Raw genomic sequence first — 22,465 nt, 5'->3', positions numbered from 1 at the left:
TTCTGATTAAAATTGCACTCAAATGAGTTTTAATATAAAAGTAATTAGTTGTTCAGGCCTAATTAATGGTTGTCTTTTTTCCTGCGGCTGTGGTTCAGTGGGTAGAGCAGGTCGTCTAGTGATCGGAAGGTCACCAGTTCGAATCCCAGCTCCCCCCCTAGGGCAAGATACTGAGTTGGCGCCTTGCATGGCAGCCTCCGTCATCAGTGTATGAATGTGTGTGTGAATGGGTGAATGTGTATTGTACAGCTGGACTGGAAAAGCTATAAAAATGCAGACATTTACTCTGGGCGCCATTTAGCTCAGTTGGTAGAGAGGCGTCCCATGTACAGAGGCTTTGTCCTCGCTGCAGCGGCCACGGGCTCAAGTCCCGGCCTGAGGCCCTTTTCTGCATGTCACTCTCCCTCTCTCTCTGTTTCCTGTCATCTCTTAAGCTGTTCTATCAATAAAGCCATATAAAGGCCAAACATGTATTTACTGGTATGGAGGTACTTAAGGTGTCTGAAAAATAAAAGCAAATGTTCTGTACCATTGGGATGGGAGGCTCCTCCATGAAATTATACTGTAATTTCTTCACTGCTTCAAAATACTCAAAACATTGTTTTGAAAGAACCAGTATTGCAGGTTATAGCTGATGGTTTCCTGTACCTGACCTGAGACAACAACTAAATTAGTAGATCAGAGATTATTTTAGACAGTGGATACAATTTCTTGGGAAAATACTAAAAATTCCTAAAAAATCTGTTGCTCTAGCTAATTATTCTGCAAGCTACTAACAGCTCATTAGTGAATCATTTTACTTTTTTTCAAGCGATTGATCTGAATCTCTGTATCTCTTTTTCTGCAACTAAAATTAACAACAATCAAAAAATCCCCAAAAAATCAAAAATTATACTAAATACACCTCATCAATACAATAAGAGTAAAGTAAGTACATTTACATTTAATGAAGTAAAACACGTTTAATGTTATTACAGAGTGAGAGAAATACAATGACCACACCTTCAGTGGCTGTCGGAAAACAGGTACATTTTTAATGCCATGTACTGTTTTGCCATTTGAGAACGGTGCCACTCCATCAGACAGGATTGTAAAAGTCCTGAACCCCTGAATTCTTCAAAGAAGCCTAGAAGGCTTGAGGCTTCTGCTTAGCAAGTCTAGGCAAACATACAGAGCCAGAGATGTGTGCTGTGGGGGAACCACATCAAAACTGGATTAGGAAATGCAATCAAGGTGGATTAATTATGGATGGAGGGCTGTTCAGTTCCGCCTCATCTTTGCAGGCCTGTGCATAAACACTGGCTGCTTCCTGCGCGGGAAAGCAGAGGGCAAGCTGTCAACAGGCAGGAAAATCAAAGGGTGGTTAGTGAGGGTGGTGATGGTGGAACATAGTGGAATGACAACAGCACTGGGCCTGCTCACCTGCTATCATCAGTCAACAAGTCCTTGTGAGTTGTCATCAGTTGAGTCTTTCGACCATCCAACCTGACTGTTTAGATGCCCCAGGGAGGAAGAGAGTCAGAATAAGAGTCATGCTAATCCATCTTAGTTTTAGGCAGCTCCTGGCTAATGTCCAGTCTCAGGAAAAGGAAATTAACAAAATGGGACTTAAGCTAGCCAAACAATGTGAAATCAGAGTGTTGTGCCCGCAGAGAACGGTCTCCACCACAACATCTCGGACCAAGCTGTTGCACTCAATGGTTGGACCATGTTCTGAGTCAAGAGAGCGCAGGACTACAGCTGAACGAGGAGAGGCGGACTCTGTGTTTAAAACATCGATGCTTGGTGCTCACACACAGTCAAATGATGACAGTGTTTCCAAGATGTTGAACTTTTGAAATGAAGATGCTAACCATATTATCATCACCTTCTTGTTGCTGTTGCAATTCACCCTGACACAAATTCAAAAGATGCACAACATGTTTAAGTATATTTCTATATTAATAACTGTATGTTCGGTAATTTGTATAGCATGAAGGAGTTTAGAAACTTTTTTTTTTTGTTATGCAACCCTATGTATATTGACGACTACGACAGAACCTGCTCTTGATTTGAAATAACATTGTATTTATTGTTGAACGGTAACACTTCCTGGATAATGCTTCACATCAAAAGCTTTCAGCAGCTCAAAAGGACATGATTGTGCAGTTCCATTTGGCCTTTAAATTTGACATGGTACACTGGCTTTTTTTGTTGTTGTCCAAAAAAGACACCCACCGTATCAATAGCACTGTGTTAATTTTTTCTCTCTCTCTCTCTATCTATATAGATTAATATATATATATATATATATATATATATATATCATATATATATATTATATATATATATATTATATATATATATAGATATATAATATGATATATACTATATTGTATATATAGTATATTATATATATACTATATATATATATATATGTATATATATATATAGTATACGATTATATATATATATATAGATATGTGTATATATATATATATATATATGTGTATTAATATATATATTATATGCTCTATGTGTATATATCTAATATATTAATAGTGTATATATATATATATAGAGTGTAGTATAGATATATAGTATATATATATATATGTGTATATATTATATATATATATATATATGGTATATATATATATATATATATATGAGTATATATTATATATATATGTGTTATATATATATATATATATACTATATAGATATATATATATATATACTGATGATATATATATATATATATATATATATATATATATATATATATAGTTATATATGTATGTATGTATGTATGTATGTATGTATGTATGTATGTATGTATGTATGTATGTATGTATGTATGTATGTATGTATGCATGCATGCATGCATGCATGCATGCATGCATGCATGCATGCATGTATGTATGTATGTATGTATGTATGTATATGTATATACATACATATATATATGTTTTGGGATAGGGAGGCAACTGTATTGGGGTGATAGACACACCTCATTTTGTGTTTTCCACGTAATGGTCTCACTGTGTACAGTGTGCCTTACATATTGGAGCCAGTACCAAAAAACTAAAAGACAACCCTTTTCAATGTGGCATCAATTTCAACATTCTGTGGGTATCAAAAGCTGGTATTGTCAGTAAGTCATTCCAAGTTCATCATTCAAACAGCCATGAACACACAACGTCACTTAATGGACGAGCAGCGCCACCTGGCCATAGCGCGCCTTCGGGTCGTTGGCAGGCAGTCAGATGTTGCTCGTGAACTTGGTGTGTCTCAAAGTGTCATCAGCAGACTTGCATCAAGACACAGAACTACTGGCAGAGTTCGTGACAGACCCAGGAGTGGAGCCCCACGAGTGACAGACCACAACGATGACCAGTACCTAAGGACCTATGCACTCAGACATCGTTATGCAACTGCCACACAGCTGCAGGCCCAGTTACGAGATGTGAGGGGTACTAGGGTTTCCAGACAAACCATTCGAAACTGACTCCACCGCTTTGGCTTGAATGCCAGACGACCGTTGCAGGTGACTCCACTGACACCAAGACACCGCCGTGAACGTTTGCAGTGGGCACAAGACCATGTGACCTGGACAATGCAGCAGTGGTCTACCGTCCTGTTCACTGATGAGTGTCGGGTCACCTTGCACAGAAATGATGGTCGTCAGCGTTGCTGGAGAAGGCGAGGTGAGCGATATGCCGAGGTCAACATGGTCCCCAGGGTTCCCTTTGGTGGAGGAGGTGGAACAGTCTGGGCAGGCATCACCAGTCAGCGCAAAACAGATTTGGTTATTGTAGATGGCTCAGTCACTGAACGTTCTTACCTCAGAGACATCATAGAACCCATCATCATCCCCCAATTCCGCCAGCAAACCCCCAACTTTCTGTTCATGGATGATAACGCTCCACCACATCGTGCCAGAATTGTCACAGCTCGACTTCAGGAAGTCGGAGTGCCTCATATGGTATGGCCAGCAATGTCCCCTGACCTGAACCCCAGCACGTCTGGGACCAGCTGAAGCTATATGTGTGTGTGTGTGTGTGTGTGTGTGTATGTATATATATATATATATATATATATATATATATACACATATGACAGCTATCAACAGGGAGCTGAGGCTACAGTGGGTAAAGGCTCACCACAACCGGACAGTAAACGATTACACATTGTCCAGATTTACAAATGTCTACATCTGCTGCCTCATCCATGGTGGTGGAGTTAGAATTTGTCATCAGCAACAAAAGCTTGGATCTATCTTGCGTTGTTTCAACAGCTCAGGCTGGAAGCGGTGGTGTGATGGTGGGGGGAATATTTTCTTGGCAGACATTAGGCAACTTAATACCAAGTAAGTATTGATTGAATGCTACTGCCTATCTGAGCATGGTTGCTGATACAGATGGGACGACAAAAGATTGTATCATGGATTGCAATAAAAAGCACTCACACAAAGTTGATTGTGTTCAGTATTCACTGTCTGGATTATCAAGAATATCCTCATATTAGTGATTTGTAAAGTTGTTAAGCTCTCAAACATGCGGTCCTACATTGATTTCCTGATTTATTTTGAATTGCCACATTCATCCAAAATCCTGATCCTGTCACCTTGGGTGAAGGCTCGGCTTTCACAAAAGAAAAGTTGCATCAAATGTGTAGTTTTATATAGATGAGATGCCAAGCTACAGAACTTGCTGGAGAAAGGCATTTCTCTTAACAGCTTGTCGTTCATGAAAAAGGATTTTTTTTTTTTTTACAAAAGATGTGTCCGTCTGTGATGTAAAAAAACTCAAATAAAAAAAGACTTCACCCAAAAATGAAATTTCTATGATTACTTACTCACCTCTCAGGCTGTTGAAAATGTGAATGCAGAAAAAAGAATACAAAAAAAAAAAAATGGCTCCATACTATATAAAACTTGTGAGTAGACAATAACAGTATTTTTTATTTATGGGTGAAGTGATGAATGGCAGAGTGGGAGGAACTGATAATTAATAAGTAGACTACAACATCATTCCTGTTTAAAAGGGAAACTGGAATGCGTATGGTAAGTATGACATGACACTGATGTATTGATTTGTAAGCCATTACAGCACATATAATCTCCCCCTCCCTCTGGGTTTATTTTTTTTAGGGACCCCACTGTATTTGTTGGTGCTAGCTTTTATATGAGACTGACATTATTTGTATACTTTTTAATGGTTTTATTCAAGAATTCACTCTTGGTATTCGACACCATTTGACATTGCCTGGGTGAAGGTTAAATGAGAGAGTAGAAAATCATTAAATCGAGTTTTAAGTTTTTAGCAGTGGAATGATTTAAAAATTGGAAGGGTAGAGTCATTCATTAGTTATGCTTTTCAACTCCCCCACACCCATTATGACTCTTCTGTAGCAGCTAGAAAGCAAAACTTTGTAGTTTCCCTCAAGCTTCTCCCTCTACAAACTTATTCCCTGTGGTAAATGTCATCTTCTCAGAAAGTGTTTGCAGCTTGAGTAGATTCCTATCAATTAGTAGTTCATAGTTAGTGCAGTTGTGTATGCTGTTAAGGCTTCTGTCTGTCGCAGAGTTTTTGATGTCCACTCTGCTGTCAATATTTGGAGTTGAATCAGCAGTGTAGTAGCAGTGTATGTTTCTGAGCATGTTGGTCCATCAGTACTACTAAAGAGTGGCACTTGCTCTCACTCACAACAGACTGAGTAACATATTTATTCGGATAAATTAGGAAGGCTTTTACCACAGTGGCAAGTGCAGGAGGCCTGGACCCTGATTCATTAGTTAAAAAGCACCCTAATAAATTCCCCACTTTTAATGTTTCACAGAGCTATTAAAGGCGCACCAAGGCTCGCACAGCCCTGTTTCCCATTACAGCTTTCAATAAATGACAATCGGCACTCAGTGTAAACGGGAGGAGGGGGGAGCGTCAGACTTTTCAGCCTGCCTTTCAAAGCCTTCCTAATAGCACATAAAGACTTATTAGGCATTGTGTGTCGGTGCTTTAGAGGAGTGAGGCACTTTGTTCCAGAGTTACCCAGGCTTAAGTTAATGAATAGAGCCGCTGCTTGACTGAGGCTAATTCACATCGCTCAGCAGAAGAGGTTCCATATCAATCTATATCAGTTACACAGGGACTTTCAAAGATGAAGGGAAAACTGCGAGTGAGCTGAGAACTGAGAGAGGGAAAAAAAAAAGAGATAAGCCTTTTAGAAAGTGAGAGAAGGCCACAGAGAATTTACTTCAGCTGGTCCTCAGATTGGTTGGGTTGAAGTTTTTGCATAAGAAACTAGGACTGGAATCCAGTAATGTCTGGATGTCCAAAAGGTTGAAAAGGAAAACAGGCAACTGATATATCTGTGCAGCACAATCAAAATCATCTTTTTGTTGTATTCATTGATTGTGTAACTCCCTAAAGTTAGTTCCTGCTTCTTAATTCATCCTAAATACTCCCAATGAATGTAAAATCAAATAATAGCTTGGTCTTGAAACTGATTTATCTTTATGTTTAAATAAAAGATTGCTTAGATTCTACAACTGTCCGTGATACCGAATTGCCAAAAGTCCTTATTCATATTCTCATTGTTATGGATAGTAAACTGTACTAAAGGTAACATGTAGTACCACAATGCCAAAAAGTTGTGTAAAACCTAAAAAAAAAACAGAATATGGTAATTTCCTCATTATTTTTGACAGGTGCTCAATTAAAAAGTACAAAGACAATATATTTAATGTATTACCTCATCAGCTTCATTGAGTTATGTAAATATTTGTTTACTCTGAATGTGATGGCAGCAACATGTTTCATACAAGTTCGCACGGGGCCGACAATACACTGGGAAAGTTGTGGAATGCATTTGCACCCAACTTGAGATCACAGCAGATGCCTTGAAGTTCACACAGGTGGCAGATGAATAACATAGCTCTCTGAGTCTGTGCAGGAAATCCATCCATTTAGAAAAAGAAAATCCAAACAGCCTCACTTCATAGGCTACATCACAAATGTATCAATCAACACAAGAGTTCAAACACAAATACTGTAAACATCTCGGAGAAGCTTTAAATTTCCGTTGTACAAATCAATTTATTTGTGCATTTTATTCAAAGACATACACAAGCAAAATCAGCAAAAATTGGAGACTCCAGAGGGAGCTGTGTAAAGATTGTGAATATCCTCAAGTGATCTCACTTGGGTCAGTGCAAGTTGAAGACTTTCAGTGCGGATATGAAAAACATGTGGAGCAGAGGCAGCCAACACGGTGCCCACAGGCAGCTGGTCGCCCGAAAGGACCGCGTGAGTCCCCCGCTGAGCATGTTCGAAAAATAGAACTGGTCACCATTGATCTCCATTTCAAAATTGTATTTATTTGTGTTGCTGTTATTTTTAAATCAATAACACTTGCACTGATGTAGATTTGAAAATGACACTATTGAATATAAAATAAAAACTAAACAAAAATGATTTATGTATTGACGAACGCTGACCTTTTCTAGTGTCAAAGGTCAATTTCTCGTGCAAAACAAACCTCCATCTGAAGCAAGCAGGCGCAGCTACTATAGGGAGAATGGTGTGAATTTTACCCCCCAAAACTAAAGAAAAACATGGCAGAAAAGCAAAAGAAAACATATAAGTTTCATAATGATTGGGAGGAAGAGTTCTTTTTTTACAAAACGAGACAAGAAGAGAGGTGTGTGTGTCTCATTTGCTGAGCGACTGTGGCAACTGCAAAGTGGCACAAGGTGGAGAGACACTGCAGTACGTGTCACAAAAGCTTCCAAGCTAACTATCCACCTTGCAGCGAGCAACGGCCAGAAAAAGTCTGTGAGTTAAAGGCAGCTTTGGGCAAAGAGCAGTCTTTTTTCACAATGCCAGTGAAAAATTGGAAGCTTCATTCAGAGCTACACATTTTTGAATGAAGATCAAGAAAGCCTTTTTGAACAGGGAGGTTTTGAAAGGAGCAATGAAGATTATTGCAACACGCGGTGTTTAAAGACAAGATGAATGGTCCAAAAGTCATCTCCACTCTCTTCGATGTCCAACTGGGGGCAAGTACGGTGGTGACACGAGTGTCAGTTATGTCCGGGAACTTGACAGAGCAGCTGGATAAGTGCAAATGGTTTAGCATCCAGTGTGACGAGTCCATGGACAGCAGCAGTTCATTGCAGCTGATGATGTTTATCCAAATGGTGTTCGAAGAACATCTGACACAGCTGCCCCTGAAGACAACAACGAGGGAGGCTGACATCTACAATACTGTGAAGAGGTTCTTTGTGGAGGAAAAAAGGGACCATTGGAAAAGATGGTGTCGATGACAACAGACCGGGCTCACCTCGTGACGGGCTGACATGCAGGCGTCATTGCACTATGCAGAGGGTACACAGAGTTCCCAAAATTTCTACATTTCCACTGCATGATTCACCAGCAGGCGATGTGCAAAAGTGACCAGCTTTGATCACTTGATGACTCCCGTCATCAAAGATCATAAATGGGATCTGCTCCAAAGCCAAAAAACACAGGACGTTCAAGGTGCTATTGGAGGAGCTGTCAACTGAATATGACCTGTTACTACACACAGAAATCCGATAGCTCAGCAGGGGACGAGTTTTGCAGCATTTTGTCTTACTTTTGGGTGAAATCAAAGACTTCATGCAATCCAAACGGGAAGATGCCTCGCTGCTCGAGGACACTATCCCCATTCACCCCCTTTGAGTGCGGGGATCCTGCGCAAATTCTCCACACCCTCCTCTGTGTAAAAGTCTCAGAGGCAGCGAGGGCTGAAATTTCGCTCTAGCGCTGATACGCCTCCCTAAGTAGGCAGTGCAGCATGGGCAGCACCTGTGTGAATGGATAAGCCGGTGGTGCACAGCGGGGGCGTGTCAGTCTGATAGTGTGTGAATGACACACGGGTTTGTCTTTACGTCGGAGTTGCTTGGCTCTGTGTGAACAAACAACGGCGGAGAATTGGCAAACCACTGCTGCGGCAGTAATGCAGGGACTCTGTGAAAAGTGGATAACTTGACCTTGCATTTCTAGTGAACATAATTGGCAAACTGAACCATTTGAACTGTGAGCTACAAGGCAAAGGTACATGATAAGCGCCGTCAATGCTTTCATAGCAAAGATGAACATTTTCTCTGTGCATTTACAGACAAAAAAAAAGTGCTGCAATTTACCTCCGTGCAGTCAGTGCTGAATGGTGATGCTTGTGCTTGGGGCTTTTGGCAAAGCTGCAGAAAAGTACTCTCAAGTCATTAACAGACCTAAAAAGAACATGTTTTGTGACTTTGATCAACTTGAGCCATGTGCATCATTCATTTCAAATCCTTTAATGCACATGGACATGACATGCATTACTGAGCAACTAAGTGCAACATTCAACTTGGATGCTGGACAAGTGGAGATTTAAATCCTAATGTTGGATAACCCCCAACCAGGTATAACTACCAGTGTCATCCAGGTGATTAGTCCCTCATCATCTTCTAACTTATGCAGGTCAACTGCTGCAGTAGCATTGGGTTGAATCATCTGACGTTAAAAGTTTACTGATAGCTTGTTGTATGTAGTCTTGTAATCACATCGATTGGAGTTGTGGGTTGCCCACCCTCCAAAGGCTGCGACAAGCTGACCCTCTCTGAGGGGAGTGGGGTGGATTTGTCTTTGACAAGTGGACACCTCTGTTTTCGAAAACAGGATATAGCTGTTTCACTTGTGGACATTGTGTCAGTGAGAGCCGCGTCCTCACTTCTGTGTTGGTGAATATATTGTTTCTTGCATCCTTGCTGTTTTAATGATTAGTGGAATGTTCTCGCTTGAACTAACAGTTAATTAGCGGTGTGCTAACGAGAGCGTGTCCACTCATTGTCGGCTAATACTGCCTAATGTTACGCGTGGTCCTAGTGAAGAGAGTGTTCCTGCTCCTCTCTCACTGTAGTATTGTACTTTGTTTCACATCTGGTTCTCACAGTTAGCAGAGTGCTCTCACTAAGCCTAATTTAGTGGTCGCTAGCAGAGCGTGCTCCCAGTCTCACCTTGGATTAAGTGTTACTGTGAAGAGAGTCTTACAGCTGTCCTCTCACGTTGTACATTGCATTACATTTTATTCTCACAGCTAGCAGGTTGCTCTCACTCAGGCTAACTTGGTGGGAAGATAGCAAGCGTGCATTTAATATCAGCTGGATTTGATGGTTACTGTCGTAGGACAGAGTGTCCTCCTCCTCTGACTGCATATACTGTTTTCTAATCTTCATCTGGTGTTGTCACCATGATCACTTCTTATGTCCACTCTGGTTCAGACTCACTGCCAGCTTCTAGGTACTATTCCAAATGCCAGAGCCCCATCTACTTGTGTGCAGAACCAAAGCAAGTGGAGGTTTATCTCTGACTGGTGTGCAGTTCAGGAAGAGGACCCAGTACTATTGTTTGGTGCCCACACTCTTTAGGTTTCTGCAATCCCTCCTGGACCAAGGCCAGGTTTATGTGGCTGCAATTTGCAGCCTAGGGATGATAATGATGCAAACAAGTGTTACAAATGTAACCACTGTTCTATGAACCCTGGATGACTGCCAGAGTTTTCCATCACTAAGAACCTTGTGAGTCGCGGGACTGATCGCCAAGATGACATCGGAAGTTATACCTGGTTGGTAAAATTGGATAGTAGACTCAGTACTGGGTAAGGGTACTAACCGAATTGCGTCGGTACTACCGAGTGGCAATTCACATTAAATCAATCTATGTCAAATTTTGGTACTATTACAATAACGTTTAAGAGATAGTGAGACGTTTCCCCAAAACTCAGCCATTTACTGTGTGTGAAATTCCTCATCAACATGTTGTTTAGTTTAGTAAAACAGTATGTTTATTAGTATCTCTGAAACCTCAGTATGAAACCAATAGTGTGTGTGAATAATGTGAATAATATGAATGGCATATGGTATACGAGGAATTATTACAGCATGCTTTCTTTGATCTAATGCTCTTGTTTGATTTATATGCAGTACAGCTTAAGATGCAACTGAAATAAAACGCAGAGCAACTGAATGACGTGATGTGCATTGTTACAAGAAATATGACTCATGATATACTGTCTCTAGAAGTAAATGATAAAATGAATAAAGCACAAAATAAAGGTACCAATGGGTACAAGTATCAAATTCCAGGTACCGGTACTGCTTGAAAACGAAACGGTACCCAACCCTACTAATCGGAGGTCATCTGACATCACATGTGACTTTGTTGATACTTATACTCAACCTGCACATGCGCAAAACAGAAGATTTACAGTGATAAGCATTGCCTCTGGCAGTCATCCAGGGTTCATAGAACCGTAGTTACATTAGTAACCAGGAACGATTAAAGATGCTTTGCTGAAGCAGCAACATGAAACATTGCAGGCAAAAAAATGTTTGTTCTCAGAATACCACATGCACCTGATGGCATGGTCTAGCAGACTAGTGCTGCAAATGCAGTTTTTTCCTTCCTGTTGAATCATTAATTCCCTGAGCATATTACTTTAACTTTCATGCAGTACTGTTGAAACATGAAAAGTAAGAAGCCTAGTATTGATGACCTTATGATATGGTAGCCTACTCATTAAATATGCTGCGTGGGAATAATGTGCTGTCACTAACATCACATACTGTATGCTTATGTATGACACAGTAAGATCAGCTGATTTCACACTGAAGTAATGCATCAGCTTCCATCATCACTGCTCCGCCTGGTGGATATAGAAACCATTGCAACCGGTTTCCACACATGGCGTTTAGCGGTGTTATGATTCGACCCCGCATTCACTACGTCATCTAAATCCAGTCACGGACACTTCCAGGTCAGAGCACGGACCCATCTTGGACCTGTCATGGAACCAGCTAGGGCCTAGTCACTGAGGAATGGAAAGTTTTAAGAGGCTTCATCTGTATGTTGTGGCTTTTTTTTCTCCTCTCAAGAAATGTCTTTGCGTTCCAAAGTGAACTGAAACCGTGATCCAGAAACTGAGGTATGTCTCGAATGGTGGACCGCAATCATTGCATCCCTGATAAAAATTGGTATCTGGTGGATTTAAATATGTTCAATTTGACTGAATTAAGATAACTGTTGGCCATTCAAGAATGACAATTTTAGACTTTTTTAAAACAAGTTGAACATCTTCTGGAAGTAGTCTGATGAGGTATATGATCTGCTGCTTTTTACTGTTCCCTGATTTTCCGACATAACTGTGATGACTAATGTGACACGGGGAAAAACAATAGAAGGGAAAACTTGTCTCCTGGAAATCCCAGCTCAAACATAAACGTTTAGAAATAAAAAATTTTTTTTTATAGTTGATAAATTTGGCCCAGTAGGTTCCTTTGACAATTTTTCCAAACTCGACTTCGCCCTGTGACTTTTACAGCCAAAGTTTGTAGCGGTAGTAGATCAAAACATCCCTGTGTCTGATGGAAGAATGAATTGTCAAATCCTCAAAGATCATCTTGACGAGGATTGAAATTGACAGTACTGAGGAGACCTCAGCACTCACAGAGCAAACACACACACACACCTGAGCCAGTATCATAAACTGTGAAAACAAGAGCAACAGTGTAGATGTGATTAAACCATCCGTTTATCAATTTGTCATGGCAAAAGACACATTGCACACGGTTTCATCCACAAGGAGTCTCACACACACACACACACACACACACACACACACAGCTGGTTTATTATGATGTCCATTAGCATGAGTGACAGGAAGGTTAAGAGAGGTGAGCAGTTACACTAGTCCCATGAAGTGTGACAAAATGCTTCTGAGGATTACGGCTTTCATACTTTAGGGCCTTCATCAACAAAAGGCCAGATTGAGAGAGGAAGGGGTGACCTTTTGTACTGTTGCATCTTCACTACTGATACATTAATGATGGATTACAAAGTCCACTTTGGCAGACAGGATGAGAGCAGAGCCTTTCAAAGACAATGTAGTGTGTGGCACGCTCTCCATCCTCCTGCTATACCTCTTACCCCAAAGCCGGAACAGACTGAACTCCTTCTTTTCAAACCTGCTGACCGCCAATATGGCTCAGGGGTGGCTGAGTAAAGCCTGCTAGAGGCCAGGGGGGATGTATGTAGCAGTATGAGTGTGGGTTTGTCAGTCAAGTTGTCAGTCAGACTGATGGGTCATTGTGTCAGCTGACAGCCGGCTGAAAGCTACAGCACTTCCATTAAGAAGGAACATCACTCACTGGCCATTACAGCCACAGGCCTCTCCTGTTCACTGAGATGAAGGATAACAGGGACCATACATACAAACTCTGCTGGAAGCAGAATAGACATGCAGGCAAGTCCTGTTGTTCAAACAGATGTACTTCAAATGGTGATTTGTTGATATGCAGAGCTGGAAAGGTAACCCACTGCTGGGGAGTATTTAATCAAATCTCAAGCCTGGAAACATTTATCAAATCCATTTTTGACTCCATTTGTGTTAATCTTTCAAGATTTGTAATAGGTCTGCACAATTGATATAATATAATTGAAATGGCAATATATGGCAATGACTAAGGGCAATATCCAAATCACAAAAAGCTGCATTTTCTTAAATAAAGATTAAATGTGTGACCAACAGCGTTATAGTTAAGTACTGTAGTGCTGCTTAGACTTTGTTCTGCAATTGTCTTGTTTGGTACAGACCCCAACAAACCCTCACATCATCATGACTTTTTTTTTTTTTTTTTTTAAACAGTAAAACTATTATCTCTCTATAAAAGCACGGAATCTCTGTCTGTGTGTGTGTGTGTGTGTGTGTGTGTGTGTGTGTGTGTGTGTGTGTGTGCGAGACTTTCAACATGGCTGCTGCGTGGTTCAGTGGTGTGCATCTAAGCATTTGCTTGAACTGCAATGATACCGTGACTAAATTATTTCATAAATGCTTTACAAATTCTGCCGAGCATTGTCCACTGGAGCCACCACGGTCACGTGCGCACCAGAGCCAATCACTGCAGACCGTGGCCACGTGCGCACCAGAGCCAATCACTGCACACCGTTGCCACGTGCGCACTAGAGCCAATCACTGCAGAGCTCAAGCCCACGACATACCTGAAGAAACAAGCGGATTGATACCTGCAGCGGCGCAAGCTGGACCGGGATTTTGCAAGCGGTTCGGTCCCGTTCTGTTCTGTTCATCTAAACTGACTGTTGTGGATTAATGAGATTAAACGAGTCCGGACCAAGTCTGTTCGGGTCTGAGGAGATCCGGAGACGCGCGGACAACAAAGTGGAATCGGAATCTGTGGATGTTCGTGTGTAGCTAGCCGCTAGCTACACGGCCCACATCCCGAGGCGATGGACCGGACGCATCGGCACGTCCAAAACCGGACTTAGGGTAAATAATGTCCGCCACGCTTTTTTGCGAACATTGCCGTCACGTTTGCTTTGTGTCTGGTGCAGGAAGAAATGGTAAAAACAGGCTTTTGTCACGAAAGTGTCCAAGCAGCAAGTTTGGTTGTTGAGGAGCAGGAAGTTGTGGGAGGGACCTAGGCGGATGATTGACATGCAACGACGGTCGGTGTACAGACCGATATTGAGAGTTGAGAGATTTGTGACATTTAGCGTGTTTGGAGTGTGTTATGTAGTGTTTGGTGTAGTGTGTTTAGTGTGTAGTGGAGTCGGTTTTTTGTTTAATGAGTCAGAATAATGAGGAGAAGCTGAATGTGGAGCAGGCAGGAGCACAGGCAGACCTGAGCATTGCTTGCATTTAAATGTAAATAGTTACATATAACTTTGTACATTTTTTTAAATGTATGCACAAATTTAGCAAACATCACTTTATATTTGCATTATAAGTAAAAAAAAAATGGTTTGTTAAACATATTTGTGGTTTTCACAGTAACAAAATCTAACTTTTTCTACTCAGATTTGATGTTTTTTTTGTGTGATTTTAGGTCCATTGTGTTAATACAGTTTGTCAAAATAGAAAAATAACTGTACAGTCACACATGTGAGGTTGTGCTGAAAATAATGACACCAAGTAAATAGTTTTTAAGGTGAAATATAATGGCAAAATCAAAAATAGTCAAAAACAGCCAATTACACCCTGGAATATCGGATTTCACAACAAACCTAAATATCCCTGACGCCCCACCTTCAAACACAGCCTCATTTGGCCATCCATGAAAAATATTCTTAACCTCCCACTTTTTTATAGGAATACACTCTTCTTACAGGCGCTGCACTAGTAGTGTAAAAATGATCATCCCAACTAATCGTGAATCATATCACAATTGCAATCTGTCCAAAATAATAAAACCCAATGTGTTTTTTTAACCATGTTGGGCAGTACTAATTTGCTAGTTGTGTGCCTCTGCGCACCATGGGGGACCATTACGTCACTAAGACCTTGACCTTGACCTTTGGTCAACAAAATTTAATCTGTTCACCCTTGAGTCCAAGTGAACATGTACACCAATAAATCACATTCACAAGAATGGGACGGATGAATGGACAACCATAAAACATAAAAATACATACAAAAACGTTTCTACATTATCACCTCCAAAACTTTGGTGATGTACAATAATAAAACAGCACCTTCAGTATCACTGTCAGAATATTGTGAGCGTCTCTGCTTTACTTGTTAAGACAGTCTTATCAAGGAAAATGGCGCACATAATGACATCAAGGCAGGATTAGGGATCTCTTGGTGTGTTTTCCAAACTCAGAATTAATACACAAGTCCAAGCGATAGATGTACAAACATGGGGTTTGAATGGAGACATAATATTTCCAAAAGGCTGCACTGAGATCCTCCAGACAAAAGAAATCCTGGAAAACTAAATGTTCTGCAGAACTGTGATAGACAAGTTAGCAGAAATTCACCTATATTCTTCTATGTTCTAGATGTTGCCAAGGATAGAGAACAATGGACCAATCATTGTGGCCTTTTGTGGTAGAGAAAATGAGTATCTTCAATCGACAACTGGTTGGCAGAAAGCATATTAACTAAATAGGTTAATTGTGGCCTTAGTGAAAGCTAACTCAATTTCTTGCCAAGAATGAGACAATAAGTTCTATTCCACTCTCCTATCTGCACACTTGGCTCAGGATAAAGACAAAACTAGCATGGCTCTGTCCAAATATTAAAATCCTTCTAGCAGCTCTCTTAATTTGACTAGCTAACAAGTTCATCTCATTATTTAATACGAACAGAAATGTTAAAACAAATTATGTTTTTACTGGGAGCTGCTATAATATTTCTTGACCAGGAACAATTTATTGACTTCCTGAAGTCATCAATGGGGCGACAACAATCCTGTATATCTCTTTTATATATCTTTTGTATATACTTTCACAATGATATGAAGGAAGGAAAAGGAAAGTGTTTCATGTGAGCTCACTCTATGTTTGCATACAGTCCCATTTGTAATTATATAACATTTGCTAAAGATAGTCTGTCAGCAGAGTCAGGGAGAACAAATCTATTGTTCTGAGTAATCCAACGTGACTTCAGAAATGTCACCATCAGCCTTCAAAACAAAACTTGAGTCGAACCCCAGTGTGCAATCACACATGTGTATCCACACACAGTGTACAAACACAGCACACAATGGCTCCTACCTCATCTAGTTCAGAGATGTAGACAGGCTTCTCTTCAAAGCCGAGAGGCATGGGTTCGTTGGGTGGGATCTCCACCTCTTCGTACATCTTATTGTTCTCTCTGTGGATTCCCTCGGGTAGGAGCATCTGAATGTCACACAGAAAGAAGTGAAGAAAATCCATACCTCACAAATGACCTCACACTCTCAAAAAAACTCTCAAAAATAACAAACCTTTTAAAACAATATGAAACTTGGAAGGATATTCAAAGACACAAAATATACTAATGGAATTCAGAAAAGTTAAACTTGAAAAATCAAATAATATATAATTTCGTAAGTGGTCATACTGTATAATTAATCCCATATTAAAAATCAAATATTGCAATAAATTGAAAGGTTCTGATTAAAATTGTTTTGGGGGCATTTTGTGGTGCACTTATAATGCACCTTGAATCACCTGAATATGATTCATGGAATGTTTGGATTAGCTTTGTGTCATACATTGATATCAGTGATACTTACATCACTGTGTTCCCTTTCCAAAAAAGCACAAAATGCCTCAACAACTCTGTTGGCATGCTGCTAATGGAATGGTGTGGAAACTGTTAAGGTTTGAAAATTCAGGTTCTGACTTTCCATCAATTTTGGATCTATTGACAGACTTTAGTCTCATTATTTTTTGTTCCCTGTTAGCCGTGATGAAGTGTACTGAAATTGATGAATTCTAATTTCACGGCTTGGTATTTAATACAATCCAACACACACCAAAAATGTACTTTCACGTGAAGAAAGGTTAAATATTTATGAAGAATAACCCTAACATAAATAGACAACATGGTTGAATTAGCCATGACACTCCATGTTTCTGGGTTGAGTAACCTTTACAATGTAATTAATTAATAATATCTATTTATCCATCCATGTATTTAGTTATTGATCTATTTAAGATGTCTTTGGAAACCATAATTAACAATTTAACACATTTATTCAGCATTTCTGTAAAATTAATATACAACCAAACATTAAAAAGCATCAATGGTTAGAATAGGTCAAATAAATATTAGAGGGATTTAGTGCTTTGCCTGACCTTTGAGATATTTGCTTTGAGAAAAATAGACAACTAAAAGAATATTCCAAAAGGCAGATCAAATCAAACGCTCATGAGTAATATGGTAATATGTCTGTTAATGCAGGTGCAGACTAAAGACCACTACATTCTGCACAATAATGAGCCATAGAAGACCAGTGATGACAATTGTGAGAGAGACTTGGCAGACTCTGTCTATTGCTACATCTCAATAGTAAAAAAAGTAAATATAAAAGCATAAAGAAGCTAGAATCCCACATCAGCTCTTTTTGAAACAGAGAAAAGATGCATTACACAATGCAAGTACAAAGGAAAAGTGAAGAGTCTCACCCTCGCTCCTCCAACAAATGCTGGTGACTTTGTGGCCTCTGCATAGCTGTCATAGACATTGGGATACCGAATGCGTTCATACACTCTTTCTCTGCTAAGTATAGGATCACGTCGCGCAGTCAGCAATGCCTGCTCCCTGTACAAGCAAATACAAGACAAACGGAACATGAATAACACAGAAGAGAAAGCAAATGTAAATAAAAGGTATTTGGTAGAACTTGCCTGTGTCAAAATAAATGAAGACAGGAGTAAACAGCAATGTCAACCCAACAACAACGTGAGGACAATGTCACATCTGCAACCACTTGGGTCCATACATCAACCCTCACTACCATCCATACTTTGCTTCAGAATGAATAGTGCAGTTGATGATTCAAATGAAGTGGCACAGATGTGAGGCATTATGTTCCTTCCTAAAGTGGCTTACCTCTGCTAATCTTTTCCTTCACACTGGGCTGGATTTGGCCATGCTAAGTTTTTAATTAAACAGATCGCTGCATTTTTTTTTTTTCTTCCTCTTAAATTAAACTTTCAGAAAAAAATCCTCTACAAAATAGATGTGACAAGCTACACCATTGCTGTGATTTTTTTATTTATTTTGTACAGCTCCAGCCCAGTTGTCATAAAAAATGCAGAAGCTTGTCAGTTTTGGTGCTGATACCTAAGAGCACAGAAGGACACGGACAGACAAAGACAAATGAGGAAAAATTAACAAGGGGAACTTTGGGAGAAAGTTTTGATATACCGCTGAACTCTCATCTCTTTGGGGTCGAAGGGCATGAAAGCATCTGTGGATTCGCCGTCATCTGTTCCTTTGACTCTCTTCCTCTCTCTCTTCTCCTCCCTACGGTACATCTTCATCATCTGTTTCTCCTGCTCTGAATGGATTGTCACCTGGCACCCGTAGATAGGCTTGGTCACTTCACCAGTGACTTTTCGGCCAACGTCTGGAGGAAACACATGTACAAACATAGTAAATAACAGGCAAAAGGCTAATTTCCGTAATTCAGCAAATTAGCCTTGCTAAGTGTAAAGCTAACTGGCTGGCCTAGCTAGGAGAGCAAAGCAGAGTAAAGGAGAGCTTCAGGTTGGCTGGGGAGTTGTATCTGATGTGCCACAGAACCAGTTTCTCAAAGCAGAATTGGGGGAGTGCTACAGGATTTAAATTAAATACTGCAGACTTTTTAGGTAGAGGGTGACTATATTTAATTGGGAACACTTTACTGTGATGCGATTGTTTTTTTCAAAAGTATCCAAAAATTTATTGTTAATTTTTAATTATTAATTTAATATTTTTGTTTCTAATGAATCAAAGATTAAAATTCCAGTATCCTGACAACAGTAGATGGGATGGAAATCCATAACTGTAATTGTCATGAGAAAAAATAAATAAATCTTTACTTCAACTTAATATTGTTAAGTTCTGTTAGATGACACTTTTTTTAATACAGTAATAATGCAATGCTATTATGGCCCGACCATCCTTTTTGTAGGCCAAAACTGATATCATTATCAGGGATTTTTTAAAATCTGTCCAAATTTTGGCCAGTATTTTTTTGTTTTTACACAGACACATAACATGAAAAAAAAGATGCAAGTATGTTGTTGTAATTCCCATAGTGGCAAACTAGGTGGTATGTGGAGTAAGGGCAAAATGCAAGTGGGTCAAGCAGGAGTCCCAGAGCAGGTGTGTTATTCATCAGAGGAGGAACGCAGTTTTTGACTGTCAGACATGGCATACCACTGAGCCATTTGCGAGTTTGGATTGAAGTTATTAACTGATATAAGTGTGTAGATTGACATATACACAGTGGATGTACCAGATGCTGTATAGGTAAATCCATATGACTATACAACATTTGTGGAATATTCAACAAACATGCTACTGTACACAGAAGCAATGTTTGAATTAGGCAACTTTCGCAGCCACTCAACAGCTAAGAGGGTTTTGTTTTTATTAAGTCAAGTCACGACAATAGATACATTAATAGTATCTAAAGAGGGTTTCAGGCCCTGATGAATTCCTGGATGAACAACAAAACTGTTCTCATTGAGAAAACAACATCAGGTCCGCCAGTGTCAGTAAAAATGTATTCATATTTCAGCAGTAATCTTGGAAACCCACTGATGTCAGATGCAGGCGTGGCACTGCACGGGTTAATGTTCCCCATTGCAGCCTCCCTGTTTGAGGCACAACAGCTCAATAAAAGGCAGAATTGCTCTTGAAAACAGATGAGATCTGATGATTGCACCACGGCCTTGGCTGATTGACTGAATGATTTCTTCTTTATCTCGTCTAGCGGCTCTACCTGCCGCACAGCCTCCCTCTCATTCTAGTAGCTCCCCTCTTCCTGTCACTTACCCTCCCCTCCCATTACCTCTCCAACTCTCAACCCCTTTAACTCTGCCACCCTCCATGCACCAATGCCTCTGTCTAAACCATTCCCCATCCTTTACTTTCCCTCTTTCTGGGAGCCATCATGCCTTATTATGTGCCTCAAACAGTGATTGCCACCAAATCTCCAGGATTCTCATTTCCACAAGCGATCATGTTGCCATAATCACTGAAAGAGTACCGCCAAGATAGATTTGATGTGTTTACAAGATGGTTTCAATGTGTTTTCACACTGTCGAAACTGTAGTCGTTTAAATCAATATACAACTCGTGAGAAGGCTTGTTAGAGTCATCATATAGTATATATAATGAAAAGAACAATCAAATAGCTGTATTAGCACAACAGCTGTATGATCAACATTTTTATACTTTAACATGAACAAGCTATTTGATCAGTTGTGTAACTATATGTATATGTATGTTTAATATATGTAAAATAGTTATAATGTCCATGCTTGTAAACCTGCATGTGTATAACTACTACTCTAAATGTTTAAACTAATATTTTGTTAAACAGACACTTTGTGAAAAATATGGGGAAAATGTTAATCAATGCAAGAAAAAAATAATGTGAGAAATAAATGAATCTATTAATTCAATCATATGTAAATGCAAAGTTATACTGAGTAAAGTTTAAATGCAAAAATGTTTTCTTTGCTCATGGGTGAAAGTCAACAGTCTCTTTTCTATGCACTAGGGATGCACCAATCCAACTTCTCATCTTAAACAATCTCATCTGTTAAAGACAGATTGCTATTCTCAGAGTGGTGCGACCCTATTATGCACTACACCATTTGTTTTTTTTACTGGAATTTGTTTTTTTTTATTACGACAGCAGGTGTGTAATCCACATGACAAGTGTGACATATCAACATGATAATGATTAAATGGCCTGGTGATGTGGCTTGATTACTGGATGTCCATGTCTCTGCAAAGTCCGCTTGAGGGTCATTTAAAATATTTGGGAATATGGCGTTGTTAGTTACCACAAATATTCATAAACACTGCAGACACTCAAGAGGATCTAGACGAGTTTCTATTAGCTACAAATTAATCTCTTTCCAACTTTATGCAAGGGGGTGTCTATGTGATGTGTTCCAGAAACTGACTATTCCAGGTCCTCTTCTTCTTTTTGGGGGGGTTTAATTGACAAACTGAGAAATATCTGTAGATTGAACCATGTTAAGTAAATGTTATTATTATTATCATTTCACTACATTTAAAAAAAAACATTCGGCATTTAAATGTCTGCTCAAAGATGATCAAAAGATGCAAAATTCAGTGATCATATCTTCATTACTCATTACCAGGAAAAGTTGATATTGGATAATAGTGAATCAGTGTCCAGCACTATGTAGCTAGTTAGATTAAGCCTAATGAATGTACTCAGTTTAAGACTAGGAAATGAAAGTGAGAAATGTCATACAATTCCTGGTAATATAATCTCTGGGTTTAACTGCAGAGTAATGCACAAATATGCACATTTTTCCAATTATATGCTAATTAAACTCAGCTACAAGTGCTCCAGTGCTGATGAAATTCTTTGCTGTCACAAAGTCAAACAAAGCACTCCATAATCCTCAAAACAACTCTGATCTAAGATTATTTTAAATTCGAGAAATTACCTTAGTGCTCCAAATAGCCCAATAGATCTCCTTCTTGTCAAATTTGTTAGCAAAGAAGGGGATGCACAAATTCCATCCACTGACTGTCTGTTATATGTCAGTTGTCACAATCCCAGCTGTGAGCTTAGTTTGTACTAGACAGAAAAAAGCCATCATTTTGATCATGGCCTAAGGAAATTGTCTAAAATGCTTGTCAGAGAAACACTGGCATCGTCTTTTTGTCAAATTTATAACAGACACATTTGCCAAGGTACATCAAGTCTGGGAAACTGATTTCTGAGTAGTGTTTAATACAAATTCCTTGCTGCCTTCTGTTCCACACTTGAACTGGAAAAGAAATATGCTTAATGACCCAGTCAAAGGCATTTGCACACAAAAACACAAGCACTTAACGGGGACAATTTCTATCAGGTTGGAGCTGTCAGTATCTCAGAGGGCTCTGCCTCCTGGTGTGTCTCCTTACTGCT

The 22,465-nt window shown here is 39.6% G+C and overlaps 1 protein-coding gene across 1 annotated transcript in view; it reads right to left on the bottom strand.

The window, feature by feature from the left end:
* Positions 1-22,465, bottom strand: part of ascc3 (activating signal cointegrator 1 complex subunit 3) — a 169,680-nt gene that overhangs the window by 114,890 nt on the left and 32,325 nt on the right. Inside the window, exons 6-8 of the mRNA XM_030394226.1 lie at positions 18,724-18,925; positions 17,979-18,114; positions 16,581-16,706 (exon numbers count right to left, since the gene is read on the bottom strand). Of these exons, the coding sequence (XP_030250086.1) occupies positions 16,581-16,706; positions 17,979-18,114; positions 18,724-18,925 (464 nt within the window). The remainder of the gene's footprint in view (positions 1-16,580; positions 16,707-17,978; positions 18,115-18,723; positions 18,926-22,465) is intronic.

Source organism: Sparus aurata, chromosome 17 (genome assembly GCF_900880675.1).
Source record: "Sparus aurata chromosome 17, fSpaAur1.1, whole genome shotgun sequence".
Taxonomy (NCBI): domain Eukaryota; kingdom Metazoa; phylum Chordata; class Actinopteri; order Spariformes; family Sparidae; genus Sparus; species Sparus aurata.
The sequence above is the reverse complement of the archived record's forward strand: the minus strand, read 5'-3'. Positions and strand labels throughout refer to the sequence as shown.